This window comes from Lepisosteus platostomus, chromosome 4 (genome assembly GCF_059453375.1).
Source record: "Lepisosteus platostomus isolate fLepPlt1 chromosome 4, fLepPlt1.hap1, whole genome shotgun sequence".
NCBI lineage: Eukaryota > Metazoa > Chordata > Actinopteri > Semionotiformes > Lepisosteidae > Lepisosteus > Lepisosteus platostomus.
The window spans coordinates 2,611,332-2,630,372 of record NC_142614.1 but is presented as its reverse complement, the minus strand read 5'-3'; the positions used below and the strand labels follow the sequence as shown (position 1 = coordinate 2,630,372).

Below are 19,041 nucleotides of genomic sequence, written 5' to 3'. Positions count from 1 at the left end.
TGGATGATGCTCCAGTCCGCTCCCCACACCAGCTCTCAGTGGGGAGGAGAGCAGAGCGATGAAGCCAGTTCAGAGATGGGGATTATTAGGAGGCCATGATTGGTAAAGGCCAGGGGGAAATTTGGCCAAGATGCCAGGATAACACCCCTACTCTTTTCGAGAAACGCCCTGGGATTTTTAATGACCACAGGAAGTTAGGACCATGCTTTTACATCTCATGGCGCCTTTTTACAGTCTAGTGTCCCCGTCGCTATACTGGGGCATTAGGACCCACACAGACTGCAGGATGAGCACCCCCTGCTGGCCCTACTAACACCTCTTGCAGCAGCAGCCTTAGCTTTCCTCGGGAGTCAGTCCCCTCCAGGTACTGACCAGGCTCACACCTGCTGAGCTCCAGTGGGCTGCTGGCTGTGAGCTGCAGGGTGAAACAGCTGCTGCCTGGTCTGGCCCCTCGCTCTCTGCAGCGAGAGCAGCAGGTGTTTCTGGAGCCCCTGTCCAGAGCAGGTTCATCTGAGGGCCTGCGAGGACGTGACTCGGACTCCTGGCAGGCATCTGCAGGCAGACGCTTCCTGCACCTCCCTCAGGACGGGCGGAGAGAGGAAGTTCGCTCATCACCTTTCCTGGTCGGCAGGGAAACCCCTCGCTGCCCACGTCACCTGGACCCCAGGCACTGCCAGCAAGGGCAGGGGTCATTGTAGAAACTCCCTTACAAACTATACCATGACTTAATGACTCATCTGTAGAGGTCTTAGGGAGCAAGTTCTTTGGACACACTGTGCCTTAGTACACCCCCTCGTGCTTCACTGAGCTTTACTGAACAGTTTTTAGCAGGACGAACCACAGGAAACAGCAGTAAGACCTGTCCCCCCATGGTAAAGTTGTTTTAGTGAAGGAAGAGTTCTCCAAAAATAACATGTAGTGATACAGGCCTGTGTAGGTGTAACCGCCAAAAAAACAAGTGCTTTTTATTTCCTTCTGGCAGTACAAGGGATGCTTGGCAGAAGACAAAGCATAAACAAGGATCTAAGTGAGTCAGTACAAGCACTTCAATTAGTAAGGCCCAGAAGCAGATTGAACTGGTGCTGCTTAGGAAAAGCTTGTCTGTGGCTGGTGCCCCGCCACCTGCTTTTTCCATCTTCCTTGTAGTTAACCCTGGCCAGGGTCCAGGGCTCTCCGCTGTGGTTCTCCGTAGTTCACAGCAGCAGCCTGGAGTCTCTCTCGCTCTGTCAGCACGGGGTTGGGGAGATGCCCCCCTGGGGTGGCCTGTCGGGGTCCCAGCACACACAGACACAGGCTGCACTCTTGGTGTTAAACAAGTTTTAATTACTGTTCGCACCGGTTGGCCATCACGAGAGACACAAGGAAAAAGGGCAGAGATGAACCAAAAACTCTCAAAGATTTCACGGTACAAAAATGGTCAATAAAAGACAAAATATAAATATGTACACTATATACAGCTGAACTATTTACAGACAAGTACAAAAATCATACATCTTTTACAAGCATGAACGTGCCGCCTCAAAGGGGACATTATCCTTTTGTCATCTACTAACTACCAAACGAGCTGGATGAGCTAGATTATCTTCCCTTATTAGTAACCTTTCTAGGTTGCTCTTTGCCATTGTCTTCAGCTCCTAAGGGCATTTTCCCAAGAGCAATGGGGTCCTCAGGTTGTCATTCCATCTGAGCAGATAATTAGTTAATTGAACCACTAATTTTTCACTTAACTGAGCGCTTATCCCCAGGCCTAAAGAGAAATAGCAAACCACTGAAACACAGACCAGAAGACACAAGTGGAGCCTATGTGGACCTGGATTTGAAACCGAAAACAGCAGGCACTTCTTTACGAATTGTGGGAGTGTGGAACAAGCTTCCAGCCACTGACATAGACGCTACCCTGGCTTCCTTCAAGGAACTGCTGGATAAGATCCTCAGGTTAGCTACTAACTTCCAAACAGGCTGGATGAGCTGAGTGGCTCCTCCTGTCTGTGACCAACCTCATATTCTTAACCCCTCAGGGACTGTGGCTCCTTGAGAAACAGAGCTGAGGAACAATCGCAGAAAACCTCCATCAGACAGGACTAAATCACCTCCCCGTTCTCCACCCCACAGCCTCTCAGGGAAGGGGTCAGTCAAACTGGCCAGTGTGTACTGTCCAGCTGTGGTCAAGAGGTCTGTCCTCCAGCCTGTCTTTCCGACACTACAGAAATGTAACTCATGCCCCCATGCAATGAGCTCTTAAGACCCCCGATCAGTAACGCAATCTGGAAGCTGCACTTTGTTAATGTTGGGGTCCCCACTGCACCCCGCGTCACTTCCTCTTCTCTCAGGCGGGGTCACAGGCCCTGTTCAGTGGGACTGTAGCCCAGTTCTGGTTCAGAACCTCCAGGGGTCTGGTGAAAGTGGGTGTACAGAGATACAGAGCAGGGAAGGGGTTATGGAGAGCCCACCTGTGCTCAGCAGGATTGGTGGAGGGCGACTGGTCTGGCACAGTAGAGTCGTGTTTGGCCTAGGCTGTAGTTTGATCTGGTGGATGTCTATCGCGAAACCATATCTAACAAAAGTGGCCGAAATATTTCGTTCTCATGCTTTTGACTTATTTGTAAATTAAAATTCAAACGGATTACACACATGTGAAGTAGAGAGTGCTCTTTAGCTGTGTAAAGGGTACAGGAGGGACACATATAGGAGTTGCACTGCAATGTCAAGACACTTCTGACTCAGGTCTGCGCAGCACTGAACTATGTCCCCACAGGACTTTCTCTAGCTTTGCACATTCTCTCCAGAAGGCAAAACACATTGAACAAGACATTTAACAAGCAGAGTATGAATCAGATTTACTGATAACATTGCTGGATGTACTGTATAGATTTCTCTACCCACGCAACAGCTGCTCAGAAGCTTTTATACGAACACCAGGTGCAGCTCTATCGTTAAAGGACCTGTCAAAACACACACATATACACAATATTGCCTTCATTGACATGAGAAACAAACAAAAAAAAAACAACACAATACTTTATTCTTCCAATAAAGGAAATGCGATTAGTTTAACAGCTGGAATGAGAAGTTCAATGCTGACCCTCACATCACTGCCTCCATCAAAAGGAAGGAACCTTCATAGTGGCAACAGGGCAGAGCAGGCGCACCGATACCCAGACACACCAAAGAGAGGCCTTCTTCTCTCAGGCTCTCAGGCTCTCAGGCTTATGTCAAGAGTTCCAACTCAGGGGGAAAATGCCACAAGGGTTGAGGTGTGGGAGTCAACAGAGCTGTGCAGCAGTTCGCCCCCTATTGGGCAATCAAGGCTCACGATCTCCAGCCTCCTCAGCAGCCAAACCCCTCACTCCCTTCCCTCGGGGGCCTAGCAAGGCCTGCAAAGCCTGGGAGCACGGGTGGCCGCAGTGGCAGACGGACAGAAGCCGACAGGCGGGGCGGGCCTCACACTTCCACCTCCTGGCTGTCGGGGAAGTGGAAGCGGTTGAGTTTCTCGCGCTCCCGGTTGGAGATGTCGAGCTTGGCGCTGCTCCTCCTGGGCTTCTTGGTTTCTGGGGTGGGCGGCAGGCTCAGCTCAATCTCCTCACGACAGCGGGGCACTGGGGGAGGGCCGCCCAGGTTCCGGATGAGGGTGACGCACTCCCGCTGGTTATTGATGCCCTCGTCCTGCCCGGCGTGCTGGCGCTCCTTCCTGCGCCTCCGGAGCTGAGCCAGCAGGTAGATGCACAGCGTCGTTCCCACTACCAACATGGCCAGCAGGACGACCATCACCACGTACAGAGTGCTCCCGGAGCCTGGCACGGCAGAGGCGCAGAGAGCACCGTCAGGCACAGGCACACACAACCCCCGGTGCCCACAGCCAGACTCCCACACAGAGACAGAGGTGACACCCACACAGGCCGATACACACAACCAACACCCACAGGCCAATATACACACAATTAACGCACACAGGTGATACACACACACAACTAACACACGCAGGCCGATACACACACACTATTAACACACACAGGCGATACACACACAGCTAACACACGCAGGCCGATGCACACACAATCAACACACACAGGCCGATACGCACAATCAACACACACGGGCGATACACACACAACTAATACACACAGGCCGATACACACACAATCAACACACACAGGCCGATACACACACACAATTAACACACAAGCAGCTAAAACACAGGCTGATACAAACAAGCACAATTAAAACACACAGGCAACTAATACAAAGGCTGATTCACAGATGCTACAACTAATACACACAAAGGACCTGCACATTCCACAATAATCACAGGAGGGGACAGGGTTACAGTCTGTGAAGAAGTGAGGGGTCTGTAAGTGTGTCTGTGGAACTGTACCTGTGTGCGTTGCTGTGCTCCCAGAAGGCTCTCCCTGGCAGTGAGGCTCATGGCAGGTGTCCTTCAGGCTCAAGCACTCCTTCCCCTCGTAGCCCTGGGGACAGGCACACAGGTAGCCACCCTCCGTGCTCTGACACGGCGCCCCCTGCTGGCATGGGTTGGGATTGCAGAGGTCCAGCACTTCCTACGAGACGATCAGTGACACACAGTGACTTCAGAGCCACTGCCACCCAGACTTCAGAGCACCCCTGGGTGCTCAGTCAAATCAGTGTTTAACTGCATTGTTCAGCAGAGAAGCAGCACTTTTACGATGATTAGAGCTCTGAGGGATCTCAGACAGACTGGGAAAACCATGGAGAAAACTGGGAGTTTCATACAAACCTCACAGTGTTTCCCACTGTAGCCTAGGGGGCAGTGGCACTGCCCAGTCTCCTCTTCCTCAGCACAGTGTCCTCCATTCAGACAGGGGGCGCTGTCACAGTGGCTCGCCCTGGTCTGGCAGTAAGGCCCTGTGAAGCCCGGAGGGCACTGACACCTGTAGCCTGTCAGAGACTCCTGGGAAGAAAGAAAAAGAGATTATGACAGACTCACTTCCAACTCTTCTGCTCAACTTGCACAAGGAAACAAACTTCCAGAAACAAGGAAACAGTTCTGGGAAAACAGCCAGTTCCAGGAAAACACTCCGGAGAGACGAAAGGAGCATATCTGTAGTGAAACATGTGAATTTGATTTTAAGCCATAACTTAAGTGTTTTTTTACACTTGTGCAGTCCTGAGCTGGCTTTACCAAATACTGATTTCCCTTGTGTTCCTGTGTACAATACACATATACACTGCCTTACCGTGGCATATATCAAGAATTACCCCAGCAGCAGGTACGTGCACTTCTAGTGGCAATTAAAGCAACAGTTCAGCAGCTTCTTGCAGCCTGATTTGTCTGCTGTCCCTTGATACTGTCTCCGTTCACAGTTAGCCATGTCTGCTGTTGCCTTCAGTGGCAGAAAGGAGGCAGATGCAGCAGCAATCACATGAGGTCATGTGCATCACCCTTCTTTTTCCTTGCATGGCACCATGAGGAACTGATACTACTTTGCAGTTAACAGGAATCATGGGGCAAGGCCCTCTGTTACCACTGTAGGCAGGATGGCTCACTCCTACAGCACAAGTCATTCACCAATCTGGAAAGGCTAGAGTACAAAAAGCAACACGCGGGTATCTTATCCCTTCTGTTCCCGAGCCTTGCTGGCACAACAGAGGAGAGATGGCCTACCTCACACACGGCCCCATTCTGACACTTCCCCTGGCAGGTGTGGTTGGCTGGAAAAGAAGCACAAGAGGTGTCAGTGCAACACAGCTCAACGCACGACGGCTGTGCACCCCAGAGCCATGACATCTGCTGCAGGTGCAAGAGGTGCCATGTGGAATGTGTTCCTGTGTCCAGCGGCAGTCCACACCGCCAGTCGCAGGCATACCTGGTGGCCACCGGAGGGCGATGACGCCCCCTGTTTCCAGAAGCTTATAAAGGCAAGGTATCGGGCACACGCTAAGGTCAGATGGAGCTGACAAGGCACTCACTGTCCTGTTCACAAGTGCACCAATTATCGCCTTCCCCCTGCGGTGCTCACTTCTCGCCTTACATTTTGCCTAGACCAGCCAACACGCTGGCATTAATATAGCAAACCTGGAGGCTCTTTGCAGAACCAAAACAAAGTGTCAGAAAGAAACGATCTAGTGCTGGGACTTAAAAACGGACAGAGCTGCTGACTCTCTGGCAACACAGGGGATTTTGCCCGGCTATCAGAGGGCCCAAGGGTGCTGCCCAAGGTTTTACAGAGGCACTGTGGGAGTGGACACAGGCCTTGTCAGTCACGGGCATTGAAACCTGCTTAAAACTCAATGCAGTCTTTGAGCAGAAGAGTGTAAATTGCAACTGGGTGGCCAGGGAACCTTCAAACCAGCCCTACAACCCTTGTTTTGGGACAGAGGACACAAAGACAACGCGGAAGCCTTGCCTGAAATGTCCACCAGTCAGGACACCTGCTGCTTATCACACCATGTGCCTGGCAGCGTCAGAGCTGCGATAAGAACACAAGGCAGGTCCCAGTCGAGATGAAGCCATTCGACCCGGCTGGGTCGTTCGGTAGTTAGTCTTATTCAGCTGATTCTTTTAAGAAGTCAGGGTTTCGGCTTCAACAACATATCCGAGACACTTGTCTCACACTCCCGCCACCCCTTAAAGTAAAGAAGGACTTTGTTCTAGGTTTTATATTCACTTCCACGCAGTTTCACTGCTCATTCGGAAGAACAGGGGCTGATCAGTGCCTCTGATCTGATGCAACACTGGCCAGGACTGCTGCCGATCTCACACTCTGTGCTCCTGTCCCGATGGCCCTGTCTGTGCCTGGAGGGGCGACTCCCCTCTACTCACTGATGTCGCAGTCCTGCCCGGTCCAGCCTGGCTGACAGTCGCAGAAGTATCCTCCGATCAGATTGTGGCACGCCACAGCATGGACACACACCCCTCTGTCACACTCGTTAGTGTCTGGGACAGATGGAGAAAAAAAAACATGAAAAAAAAATCAATGTTTTGTTTACTGTTTTCATCTCTGCATAAGCCCTTCCAGAATCACGGCAATCTCCTTAATTAAACCTAATCTCAAAGGCACAAATGTCACATCGACGGGTATTGACTGCGGTAAAGGATATATTAAGAACAGGTACAGGATTGGATTTCCATCATGACAGTGCTCTTGGAGGGCAGCCAAGCCTGTGATTGATTCAATTGCGATGTCACGTGTGTCCATCACGGTGAAGAATTGATCTCTTATTCCCTCTCTCTCCTGCGTGTGTATCGAAGAAGAAGCACTCTTAGGCTCCTCTCTGATGAGAGGGCGATATATCACGCCCGCCTTGCTCTTGCCCTGCCTGTGACCGGAGAGAGAAACATGAGGCTGAAACCCTGAAGCCGTGAATACTAAGGGCCAGTGCTCACGGTTACCAAAAAGGCATTTTAATCCGAAGAGTGTCACCCTGTTTACAACTTTGTGAGCTGCAAAATGCAAGTCTGCATATCTTCATTTATTTTCAATCTGCAGCAATCGGCAAGACCAGTGACAAGCCCCTTCTAAACTGAATCACAAGCAACCATAACCAGGACTTCTTCGTACTGCCGGTTTCGACTCCAAGACTAACACTACTGCTTTGAGTAAGTGAGTAAATGAGAACTACAGGGACACCCGAAGCAAAACCCAGGGCATAGCACGGAGTAGACTGGAGCACCTGAATTGGCTTTGTGGGGTGTACGGAACGGGACGCTGATTCTTGTGCAAAAAAAGCGGATATGAATGCCAAGGAACTGAGAGAAAATTGAACAATTCAATTTCTATCAGTCTTGAGCCCGGGCTGGAATCCTGCTCTCTGGGCTCAGGCTGGGGCCAGGCTGGGGCCAGGCTGGGGTCAGGCTGTGGCCTCAGAGGCAGGGGGGCAGCACCTGCTGGCCAGAACTGCTGCCCTTGCTCTGACGCCTGTCGGCACGCAGCTTACCTAGCTGGCACGTTCTGCCGGTCCACTGCGGTGGGCAAAGGCACTCGAACCCGTGCTGGAGCTGCCGGCACGTCCCCCCCTGGCTGCACGGATTGGGCTGGCACTCGTTCACGCCTGCGAAGGGGCGGAGAGACAGGTTTTAGGCGGTCACTCATTTCCAAGTTCGCCGGCCCCAGCCTCGTGGTCCGGAGGGGGGGATATCCGGTCTCGGCACCAGCTCGCTCACACCCCTCCCTCCTGCTCTCGCAGCGTGCCGAGAACGGGCTGGGCGCAGACGGCACAGATCAGCCAGTTCCAGCGGGCTCTCTGTCTGTCTGGGCCAGTTCTCATTCCTGTCGAGGCGTGGCTGGCGGCGCCCCACCCACGCCAGGGCCCACTCCTGTGAGGCAGTGAGAAGGCGGGGGGGGCGGGGGGGGGGATCGGGGTGGCAGTGCCAAAATGGGTTCTGTTCCTACCTGCCTGGATCCACGCCCCCAGCTTCATCCAGCTCAGCGCATGTTAAACCACCCCCTTCACTGAAACATCACCCTTTCATACGCAGCAATAATGACACCTCTCTTGACAGCACTAGCTGCACGGGCTGGCCTGCTACAACATGTGGGCACAGTCCCAGGCATCTGCTTTCTTAGGCCAAACCAAGACACTGGACTTTATGAGACTGTATTCTTCACTCTGGGCAGGCTGACTGCACACAGAAAAGCCTGCAATATCCACACCGCCCTCGTGACAGTGTACACTGGAATATGTACTGTAGGAGTGTCCGGTGTCATGGTGCACTCTGAAGCTAGAGGGAGCCACAGACAGTCGCCTGGTCAAGCCACTGTGAACTCATGCAGTGTAAAAGACACACTACTGCAGAAAAGCCTTGAAACTACATGGAACAGGTGGCAGGTTATTTGGGAGTTTGGGAGCTGCTGTCGCTGAAATCAATTTCTTTCAAGGAAAAGCCTGCATGGGACACGAGGATCAATAAGTTACTGACTACCAAAGCTAGAAGAGCCAAATGGCCACAACTGGAACCATAGCAGCGAGCAGAGAGCCCTGAGCAATGCACAGCACAGGACAGGTGGGAGGGGGTGGGACCAAGGGGCAGGACAGGTGGGAGGGGGTGGGGCCAAGGGGCAGGACAGGTGGGAGGGGGTGGGGCCAAGGGGCAGGACAGGTGGGAAAGGGGCATGGCCCAGGGGCAGGACAGGTGGGGAAAAGGGAGTGGCCCAGGGGCAGGACAGGTGGGAGGGGGTGGGACCAAGGGGCAGGACAGGTGGGAGGGGGTGGGGCCAAGGGGCAGGACAGGTGGGAAAGGGGCATGGCCCAGGGGCAGGACAGGTGGGGAAAAGGGAGTGGCCCAGGGGCAGGACAGGTGGGAGGGGGTGGGACCAAGGGGCAGGACAGGTGGGAGGGGGTGGGGCCAAGGGGCAGGACAGGTGGGAAAGGGGCATGGCCCAGGGGCAGTACAGGATGGGTAAAGGGGCGTGGCCAATGGACAGGACACGTGGGTAAGAGGGCATGGCCCAGGGAAAGGACAGTTGGGAGGGGTGTGACCAAGGGACAGTACAGGTGGGAGGAGGCGTGGCCAATGGACAGGACAGGCAGAAAGAGGGCGTGACCAATGGGCAGGGCAGGTGGGGAAGAGGGCGTGGCCAAGGGGCAGGGCAGATGGGAAGAGGGTGTTACCAAGGGAATGGGACAGGTGCGAGGGGGGTGTGAAGCAACAGGATGCAGATCTAACCTCTTTCACAGATCAAGGAGCTCGGGGTCGAGCAGCAGCCCCGGATACTATTTAAAGGGTTCGTAATCCGGTTAAGGTATTACCTGTCTGGTCCATTCAAGGCACTTGCCAGATACGTAGATTTCATCTGAGCCATTCGAGGCTCACAAGCCAATTACTTAACCGGCTTAGTCCCAGAGTCAACATGTGGTGTCTTGTGAGAATAAAGGTGTTCTAGGTGAGGTCACGTCAGAGAGGGAGTGCTGTAGGCTTTCACCACAATCTGACTGCACATGACTGCACTTTACTAGGCTTTTACCATGATACGACTGCAAATTAATGCATCTTACTTTGCTTTTACTATGATCTGACTGCACTTTACAGCATCTTATTGTACTTTTACAATGATCTGAATGCACGTTACTCCATCGTACTGTGCTTTTACCCTGATGGTTTGACAAGAAGAGTCACTTTCAAGTAGACATAGCTGCGACAGTTCCAGGAGCTGTTCACTGGTCATTGGTCAGGCTGGGTTACCTGTGGTACAGCTGGGTCCAGTCCAGCCCTCGGGACACACACAGTAGAAGCCCTCAGCCTCCTCTACGCAGGTCCCTCCATTGGCACAGGGGTTGGACAGACACGCGTGCTCCACTGCAAACACGCACATGACCAGTCACACTTTCCTGTACTCCTACTGGTGCTTCTTAAGTTCTAGCTAAATGAGGGGGTGACAAGTTAAAGCTATGCAATGCACTCTTGATTTGGGATAATGTGTGCAATACTGGTCATAGTGTTATGAAAAGGACATTGCCACCCTAGGAGGAGTCGCCAGCATTTTCCTGGGTTTAAAACAAATGCCAACAGACACAAGTGGAAGTGATGAGGAAGGACTGTGAATAAGATGCATTGGTGTTTTTCAAGAAAAATGTCACTGAGATCCTCAGAGCACTTAGCTATGTACCAGGTGTGCGGTGTGTGCAGTGTGTATTCACCAGGTGTGCACTGTGTGCAGTACCTATATACCAGGTGTGTGGTGTGTGCAGTGTGTATTCACCAGGTGTGCACTGTGTGCAGTACCTATATACCAGGTGTGCAGTGTGTATTCACCAGGTGTGCAGTGTGTGCAGTGTGTGCAGTGTGTATTCACCAGGTGTGCACTGTGTGCAGTATGAATTCACCAGGTGTGCTGTGTGTTCACCATCTATTGTGGTGTCACAGGGTGTGTTCGGTATGGGGCGCAACTCGCAGAAGAGAGTGACGCGTTGCTCCAGCAAGCACAGCTGAGGCCGTGAGTGGGCCTGAGCTGGGGGAGCGGCGTAAGAGCACGCCGAACCCCTCCCCGGGAGAGGGCAAGCAGGATTCAGTCCTGAGCTGGCCGCAGGGCAGACTAGCTCTCCCGTCTGCGGAGGGTCAGCAGTGAGTGACCGGGCTGAAGAAGAGTGCAGCAGGTGTGAGACACTGCTGGTGTCAGTGAGAGCTAAGAGCTCGTCTGCTGTGAGAGAGGGAAGGCAGACACAACCCTGGTGAGGGAGCAGGGTGGCACCTCCTCTCATCTACTGTCCGGCGCTTATTAACAACCCTCTGGGTAAAAAGGGCTCAACCAACCCACCAATCTGAATTCACTGTCAGACACACAACAGACGATCCGAACTGTTTGTGAACGCAGGCCGCTGCTCACCGATCTCGCAGTTCTTGCCCCGGAAGCCCTCCCGGCAGATGCACTGGTACTCGTTGGGCTCTGTGTTGGCACAGGTGCCCCCGTTCTGGCAGGGCTGGTGGGTGCCACAGTAGTTGAGGTCTGAGGAGCAGAAGAGCAGGAGTTAGCAGGCTGGGCTGACGGTGCCACTCTGCCCAGTGACACTGCGCACCCCCCAGCTCTGTCGCCGCTGGAGAAACGCAGGGGGGAGGAAGAGAGGGAGCCCGACTGAAGCGGGGTGGCCCCTACTCTCCCCTACTGCCCCGCAGATCTAGACAAACAACAAATCCACCTCCTGTGTGAGCTCCTAAGGTCCTTGGGCCAGCGCCTCTCGAGAAGCCGCACTCTAAGACAACGCGCATGTGTGTGGGCAGCCCCCCGAGGTGGCAGGGCCAGCTGACCGGCCGGGGTGCAGGGTGCTGCGGGGTCCCCCGTCCCTCACCTTTGTCGCACAGCAGGCCGCCCCAGTTGGTGTCGCACACACACATCCACGGCTCGGTGCAGCTGCCGTGGACACAGCCCGGGAACGTCACGCACCGGTCGCACAGCGGGCCCTCCCAGCCGTAGTGACACCTGGGCTCGGGGAGAGAGAGGGAGAGCCGGAGTGAGCGAGCGTCGTCATTCCGGTTCACACCCCGCCGGCCTGCACCAGCGCACGCACACGCCAGAGCGCACTCCAGCGCGCTCACCCTTCGTGAGCCGCCTCCCACTCAACACGGAAACACCCACACGGCCGGCACGTTTCAGCCCCCTCCCCGGGCCCGTGGAGGGGGTACAGGGGACTCGCGCCTCTGCGCTGGGGGTCATTGAAATTGCGAGGGAAATGTCGCCTGAGGAAAGTGTGTGCAGGACTCTGCGAGCAGGCCAGAGGAAATGGGCTAATACCCCCATTTCCCTGTAGAGGCTAGTGGTGGGGGGGTTCTCTGCTCTTTATTAAATAAAATCACAGCTGTTCCCAGAACCCTGTTAGAAATTTAATACAACAAAAAGGCTTTTAGCGTAAGCCCCAGTTAGACTGTTTTGGTGGAGGCTTGTCTGCTGGAAGGGGGCTTGTGCTCATAGCCAGCTTTTATTTAGACCAGTCCACTCCAGCTTTCCCAAGAGGGATGTTTTGTGACACTGTGCAATAGTTAGGAGTTAACTTACAGGCCTTCACTCTGTGTCCCCTGCACTAAGGAAATGGCCAGATGACCTGTTCTTTGAAGAACTACAGAGAGCTGATGGCCTGTTTATCTTGGGAGGCCAATACCAGCTGGCTAGACACTGGATCCCATTCATCAAACACAGGCCAGCAGACCTCACAGCTATTTTAACTCTCAAAGCAGGAAACTGTCACAGATGTCCTGCAGCACGCCGCTTAAAGAGTCCCTGCAGGTCAGGGGTCAGTTACCTTGGTCCTGCAGGTTATACAAGGACAGTTAAAGAGTCAGTGATCACAGACATATGTTAATGTGTGCTAATTAAATTGTAATTGGCCGAATGAAGTCATTTTAAAGCTCAGGTGGAATGAACCTCCAGGGTTCTAGCCGCCTGTAAGTGGGCATGCAGGGTGCAGAGTGATGCTCTCACTGGGTGTGGGTATCTCCTGCTGCAGAGGAACTGGCAGTAGGGCCCTGTTTGCCCTCTGGGGAGCCATGGCAGCACGGAGCCCAAGTCTTTGGGAGGGGAGCAACTATTCCCCCGGTTCTCCCTCTCTTTCTCTTCTCCCACACGCCAGCCCTCTGTCGCTCCCTCTCTTTCCCTCATTGTGTCCCTCGCTCCGTCCCTCCCTCTCTCCCAATCCCTCGCTCCGTCCCTCCCTTTCTCCCAATCCCTCGCTCCGTCCCTCCCTCTCTCCCAATCCCTCGCTCCTTCCCTCCCTCTCTCCCAATCCCTCGCTCTCCTCTGGCTACGTGGCCCTGGGCCAACCCCACTCCGTCTCCCAGCCGCAGAGAGACCCTTGACAAGGGGGAGGGCACAGGAAGCCACCAGCAGCAGAGAGGCCTCTGGCGGGAGCTGTGGAATCCCCCTTCCACAAAAACATTCCCGAGTCATTCCGAGGGTAATTATCCCGATTATTTATTTCTCCAGCGTGCCTTCTCGTCGCCCCGCGGCTCCCCCCGGCCTGACCGTTGCAGGGAGTGAATGGAGACACGGGCTGCTCAGGAAGAGAGTGTCTGGGCGCGGGGGCGGGGGGGTCGGGCTGCGCCGCTGCCTCGTGGCCCAGCCTGCTCTCCCTCGCCCCTTCTCCTTCGCTACTCCTGTGTCTCCAAACCATCAAACCCCAGCGCAGCAGAAGGCAGGGGTCCCTGAACTCCTCGCCCTGACCTCCTCTCCACCTCGTTTCATGAACCCCCCACCTTCCCCGCTGCACAGCTCTGCTCTGCCTCGAACCCGCGCTGCTCTCCTGGGGGCAGTAGTGGCTGCTGCTCACTGATTCTAATGCCATTACTTTGTATGTTGCAATCAATCAATCAATCAATCAATCAATCAATCAATCAATCAGGCTGATAAAGCACTCACTTGCACTCCCCAGGGGTGCTGCAGTACCCGTGAGCCAGGTGACAGCCTTGCCTGCAGACAGCTGGAACAGAAAGAGAGAAACCGCAGAATTAGACTGTCTCTGACGACAACAGGCAAAACACTGAAAAATTACGACACTAGACTTTGGAAGAAGTATTAATTGCCCCCCTAATACCTAGTAAATAACTTTGTTGCTGGTCTGTGCAGTAAGGAGGCTGCAGTGTTAAGGTCTGTGCTGTCGTGGTCACTGTAGTGAGGGGGCTGAAGTGTTAAGGTCTGTGCTGTAGTGGTCAGTGTAGTGAGGGGGCTGCAGTGTTAAGGTCTGTGCTGTAGTGGTCAGTGCAGTGATGGCTGACACAGTGATGCTGGTGCAGGTTTGGTTTGTCCCCTTCTGAAGAGCCTTTCATATTCTCCTTCACTTACTGTTCACCTGCTGTACAGCACACCCCTGCCCACGCCCTCCCACTCCCTGTCCAGCCTGTGACCACCAGCCTCGCCCCACACCCCTGCCCACGCCCCCCCACTCCCTGTCCAGCCTGTGACCACCAGCCTCGCCCCACACCCCTGCCCACTCCCCCCCACTCCCTGTCCAGCCTGTGACCACCAGCCACGCCCCACACCCCTGCCCACTCCCTCCCACTCCCTGCCCCGCCTGTAACTGCCGGCCACGCCCACACCCCTGCCCCCGCCCTCCCACTCCCTGTCCAGCCTGTGACCACCAGCCACGCCCCACACCCCTGCCCACGCCCTCCCACTCCCTGCCCCGCCTGTAACTGCCGGCCACGCCCACACCCCTGCCCTAGCCCTCCCACTCCCTGTCCAGCCTGTGACCACCAGCCTCCCCCCACACCCCTGCCCCCGCCCCCCCACTCCCTGTCCAGCCTGTGACCACCAGCCACGCCCACACCCCTGCCCACGCCCTCCCACTCCCTGCCCAGCCTGTGACCACCAGCCTCGCCCACACCCCTGCCCACTCCCTCCCACTCCCTGTCCAGCCTGTGACCACCAGCCACGCCCACACCCCTGCCCACTCCCTCCCACTCCCTGTCTGGCCTGTGACCACCAGCCTCGCCCCACACCCCTGCCCACGCCCCCCCACTCCCTGTCCAGCCTGTGACCACCAGCCTCGCCCCACACCCCCGCCCACGCCCTCCCACTCCCTGCCCCGCCTGTAACTGCCGGCCACGCCCACACCCCTGCCCACGCCCCCCCACTCCCTGTCCAGCCTGTGACCACCGGCCTCGCCCCACACCCCTGCTCACTCCCTCCCACTCCCAGTCTGGCCTGTGACCACTGACCACGCCCACACCCCCGCCCACGACCTCACACTCCCTGCCCCGCCTGTAACTGCCGGCCACGCCCACACCCTGCTCACCTTGCCGGCACTCAGGACCCATCCAGCCCTCCATGCACACCTTGCTGCCGGTGGCGTCGCAGGTGAAGTGCCCGAAGAAGTCGTCCCTGGCGCGGCAGAACTTGTTGCAGAAGGGGCCGTAGTAGTTGGCATCGCAGAGGAAGCGCAGCTTGTACTCCAGGCTGACTCGGCCATGGTGCCAGAAACTCTGCCACTGCTCGCTGGGGTTCAGCATGGAGGACAGCAGGACCCGGTCAATCAGCTCCTCGTGCCCTGAGCACGCAGGGGCAGAGAGAGCATGGGTGCGGAGGGGGGAGAGAGAGTGGTAGAGGGAGAGGGAGAGAGAAGAATGGAGGGAAGAAGAGGGAGAGGAACAGAGAGGAAGGTGGAAAAGGGAGAGAGAGAGGGATGAGGGAGGGGAGAGAGAGAGGAACAGAGGGGGGAGACAGAGATGGAGGGGGAGGGAAAGAGGGATGGAGGGAGGGGGGGAGAGGGATGGGGGGGGGAGGGAGAGGGTGGTTAGAGACGCTGTTAAACCCATATCTTTTGAACAACCTTTGTTATTGTGTTTTTCCAGTTCCACTGCTTCACGCGCCAAACAATTGGCTGCAGGAAGTTCAACAGGGAGCTGGAACTGCCACAGGAAAACGGCTCTCAGATCACACCGAGGCCGGAGGCCCTGACACTGCAGGCGAACCCGGCGCCCTCCCTGCGCTGCGCTGGACGGAGCAGGAGAGCGGGAGCGAGCCAGAGATAAGGGGATTTGTGCTCTCGGATGGAAAAAGTAAAAGGAGACGGGTTTGTGTGTGTGTGTGAGAGAGCGATGTCAGGGTTTTAATCCTGCCCTCCCTTCTCCTTCCCTTGTCCTCACTCTAGGCCAGCCAGGCTCCATTCACAACCTCTGATGTCACCCGCAAGATGGCTAAAACTCCCCTCTAATCCCCAGGGATTAGCATTTTTGCCTACGCAGGGCCAGCACAGGCGAATCAGCCACCAGCCTCTCAGTGGGGCAGCCTGGCACCACGCTACCTGCCCTCTGACCTCTGACCTCTGGCCCCCCCTGGGGGGCGTGGCTACAGGAAGGAGAGGAAGTGACCACACCTCAGGAAAACCAGCCCTGCGGATGCTGCTGCTCAGACAGAATCATAGCTGCGCTAATTGCAAACTGTGGCTTTGGTGCTTGATGCCAGGGCTGAGCTGGGAGAAAACAAGCAACCTCTGGCACAGGCTGTCATTTCTGTCTGCCAGGAGGATTGAGGTGCTAATCTGTTACAGTCCCAGCACTGGAAGATTCTTCATTTTCTAAGGTTTTAGGATCACTTCTCCTGCTCTGCTGTGCAACAAATCTGCAACATCACACTTTCCCCAAAGTGGCCATGGGCAAGCACAAACATTCATACAAACTCACTGAAACACACACTCTCTCAGGCACGGCGAGCTCAGCGTGATGGCATCATTCGGTGGCCGTACTGCAGATCCAGATGCCCTGTTGCCCATGGCAGAGCAGGGCAGGAGTCTATCACTGTGGCAGGTCGCGGTGACATCAGACAAAGTGCAGTTAAACTTTGAAGCACTTTAAGAAGCACAAGTGAGGTTTGTTCAATTACAGTGAAAAAAAAAGGACTGGACAGCTTTTGCCACGCAGGCCCAGGTGAAATGTTAGCATCCTCTAGGATCTCTGATGGCAGACCTGGATTCTGGGATTGCATTCTGTCTGCATTCTTCTATTTCAATATACTGTAGCACCTTTTCTCCACACTGCAGTCGGCACAAATATATGAAAAGAGAAACGATTTTCATCCTGGTCCAGGAGCAGCGGCCTGGGGCTGGATGGGGTGTGACAGATCAGGTGTGGGCACAGAGAGTCTGCACCCGTGAAAACGATCCTCCAGTCCCGCGTTGAGCCGAAGCTAGCGGCTTTTGGAACTTGCCGCTCAGCGAGATCGATGACGCACCAGCGACTGACAGGACCTGGGCTTAAATTCCTCGCAGGTGTTGGGGAGGAACTGGTGCTTTAAATAACGAACTGGGCTGAAGCTGGCGAGCGAGAGTATGACCAGGGGAGTATGCTCTGCACTGCCACAGCATTTCAGAAGCATCGATAATCCCTCTGTCTGTGAGCTCGGGGAACGTCAGCCCACCCTGCCTCTGACAGAGACGTCAGGCCGGGCTGGGCCATCTCCAGGGCTCAGACTCCACTGATTACTTTGACTATGTAAAGAGCAAAAGCCAGGGTTATATAACAGAACAGACGAGCAACACTTAACCTCTTCAAGGCTGCTTCTGTGCAGATACATACAGGTCCTCTTACTGAGACAGAAACAGCTGGAAAACTCAGAGCAGACAGAGCTGAGCTACAGCGTCGTAAAACAAGATGGCCAAACCAATTTCCAGCTGATCAGTGAGGACAGCTGCATGTCCACCCAAGAGCAAAATGGCTATCTGTGATCTGAAAAGTGCGCCCACAGCTCGCATTCAAGAGACTCTCCAGTTATAACAGCCAGCAGATGTGCTGAAGACAGTTTTAAGGCAACTGAGAGAAGCTGTTTTACCACAAAGCCCCTAACAAGGGAAAACTTGACCAAATAAATCAAATTCCGGAATGAAGGAGATGGAGACCCAGAATCCTCAGATGTTCTCAGCGGTTGGCAGCTACAGCACGATCTTCCCAGGGCAGACAGGCCGGCTGGTCTCCTTTAAGAGCTGCAGACCCCAGCCAGGCCTGTGGTCACGCCAGGGGCCGCCATCAGCCAGAGAGCGAGTGTGAGAGCAGGGGAGGGGGGAGGCAGTGAGAGTCTGCGGTAACTTCCCACTCTCTCATTATCTCCGGGCTCATCTCTGGACGGGACGGCAGCCCTTCCTCTTGGCAGGCGAGGGGGAGGGGGCGCAGAGAGAGAGAGAGAGAGACTGGGAAACTGCAAAAACAAATTTTTCCCCTGATGTTTACGTTCTCACCAGCCAGCTTGCTGGGCCTCACTGTGTCCTGTGACTTCACCTGAGCCGTCCTGTTTCTCACCCTCACCTGCCTTGCCCCCACCCAGTGCCTGACCACTGCCCTCCTCTGCCCCATGTCCCTGTCTGAGCCCCGGCTCTCTCTGCCCATCCACTCGGCCACATCATGTCAGCAGGGAAGTGCGCATTCCTGCTCTGACGTGAGTGAGCTGTGGTCAGCCTCGGTGCGTGTGTGCACGAGCTGGTGTGACAGTGGGAAAGTGTGCTTTATCTGCGCCCTCTGTATTGTGCTGGTAGAGACAGGGTCAGGCCTCTACCCAGACAGCCTCTGTTTCCCACACACCGCAGATTAGAGGAACAATACTGAGAGAGACACCCCTGTCTGCCCAGCACCCACATGTCCGGGAGGTCAGAGTAACTTCCAGAGGCCCAGGTCAACCCCGGGCCAGCGCAGGCAGATAGTCTGTCAGTGAACCGGGTCAATACCGGGCCAGCGCAGGCAGATACTCTGTCAGTGAACCGGGTCAATACCGGGCCAGCGCAGGCAGATACTCTGTCAGTGAACTGGATCAACACCGGGCCAGCGCAGGCAGATAGTCTGTCAGTGAACCGGGTCAATACCGGGCCAGCGCAGGCAGATACTCTGTCAGTGAACTGGATCAACACCGGGCCAGCGCAGGCAGATAGTCTGTCAGTGAACCAGATCGGCACCGGGCCAGTGTAGGCAGGCAGTCTGTCAGTGAACCGGGTCGACACTGGGTCGGCGCAGGCAGACAGTCTGTCAGCGAACCGGGTCGACACTAGGCCGGCGCAGGCAGACAGTCTGTCAGTGTACTGGGTCAACACTGGGCCAGCGCAGGCAGACAGTTTCTCAGTGAACTGGGTCGAAACTGGGCCGGCGCAGGCAGACAGTCG

At 55.2% G+C, this 19,041-nt stretch overlaps 1 protein-coding gene across 3 annotated transcripts in view; it reads right to left on the bottom strand.

The window, feature by feature from the left end:
* Positions 1 to 1,302: 1,302 nt before the first annotated feature.
* Positions 1,303 to 19,041, bottom strand: part of LOC148672127 (protein jagged-2) — a 44,616-nt gene continuing 26,877 nt past the window's right edge. For 2 of the 3 annotated variants that reach the window (XM_088627543.1, XM_088627544.1), the window contains exons 5-15: positions 15,196 to 15,447; positions 13,821 to 13,881; positions 11,761 to 11,891; positions 11,301 to 11,420; positions 10,160 to 10,273; positions 7,915 to 8,028; positions 6,800 to 6,913; positions 5,642 to 5,688; positions 4,754 to 4,927; positions 4,373 to 4,556; positions 1,303 to 3,791 (exon numbers count right to left, since the gene is read on the bottom strand). In XM_088627543.1, the coding sequence (XP_088483669.1) occupies positions 3,442 to 3,791; positions 4,373 to 4,556; positions 4,754 to 4,927; positions 5,642 to 5,688; positions 6,800 to 6,913; positions 7,915 to 8,028; positions 10,160 to 10,273; positions 11,301 to 11,420; positions 11,761 to 11,891; positions 13,821 to 13,881; positions 15,196 to 15,447 (1,661 nt within the window). In that variant the 3' untranslated portion in view covers positions 1,303 to 3,441. The remainder of the gene's footprint in view (positions 3,792 to 4,372; positions 4,557 to 4,753; positions 4,928 to 5,641; positions 5,689 to 6,799; positions 6,914 to 7,914; positions 8,029 to 10,159; positions 10,274 to 11,300; positions 11,421 to 11,760; positions 11,892 to 13,820; positions 13,882 to 15,195; positions 15,448 to 19,041) is intronic. The other variant, XM_088627546.1, reaches the window with a different exon arrangement.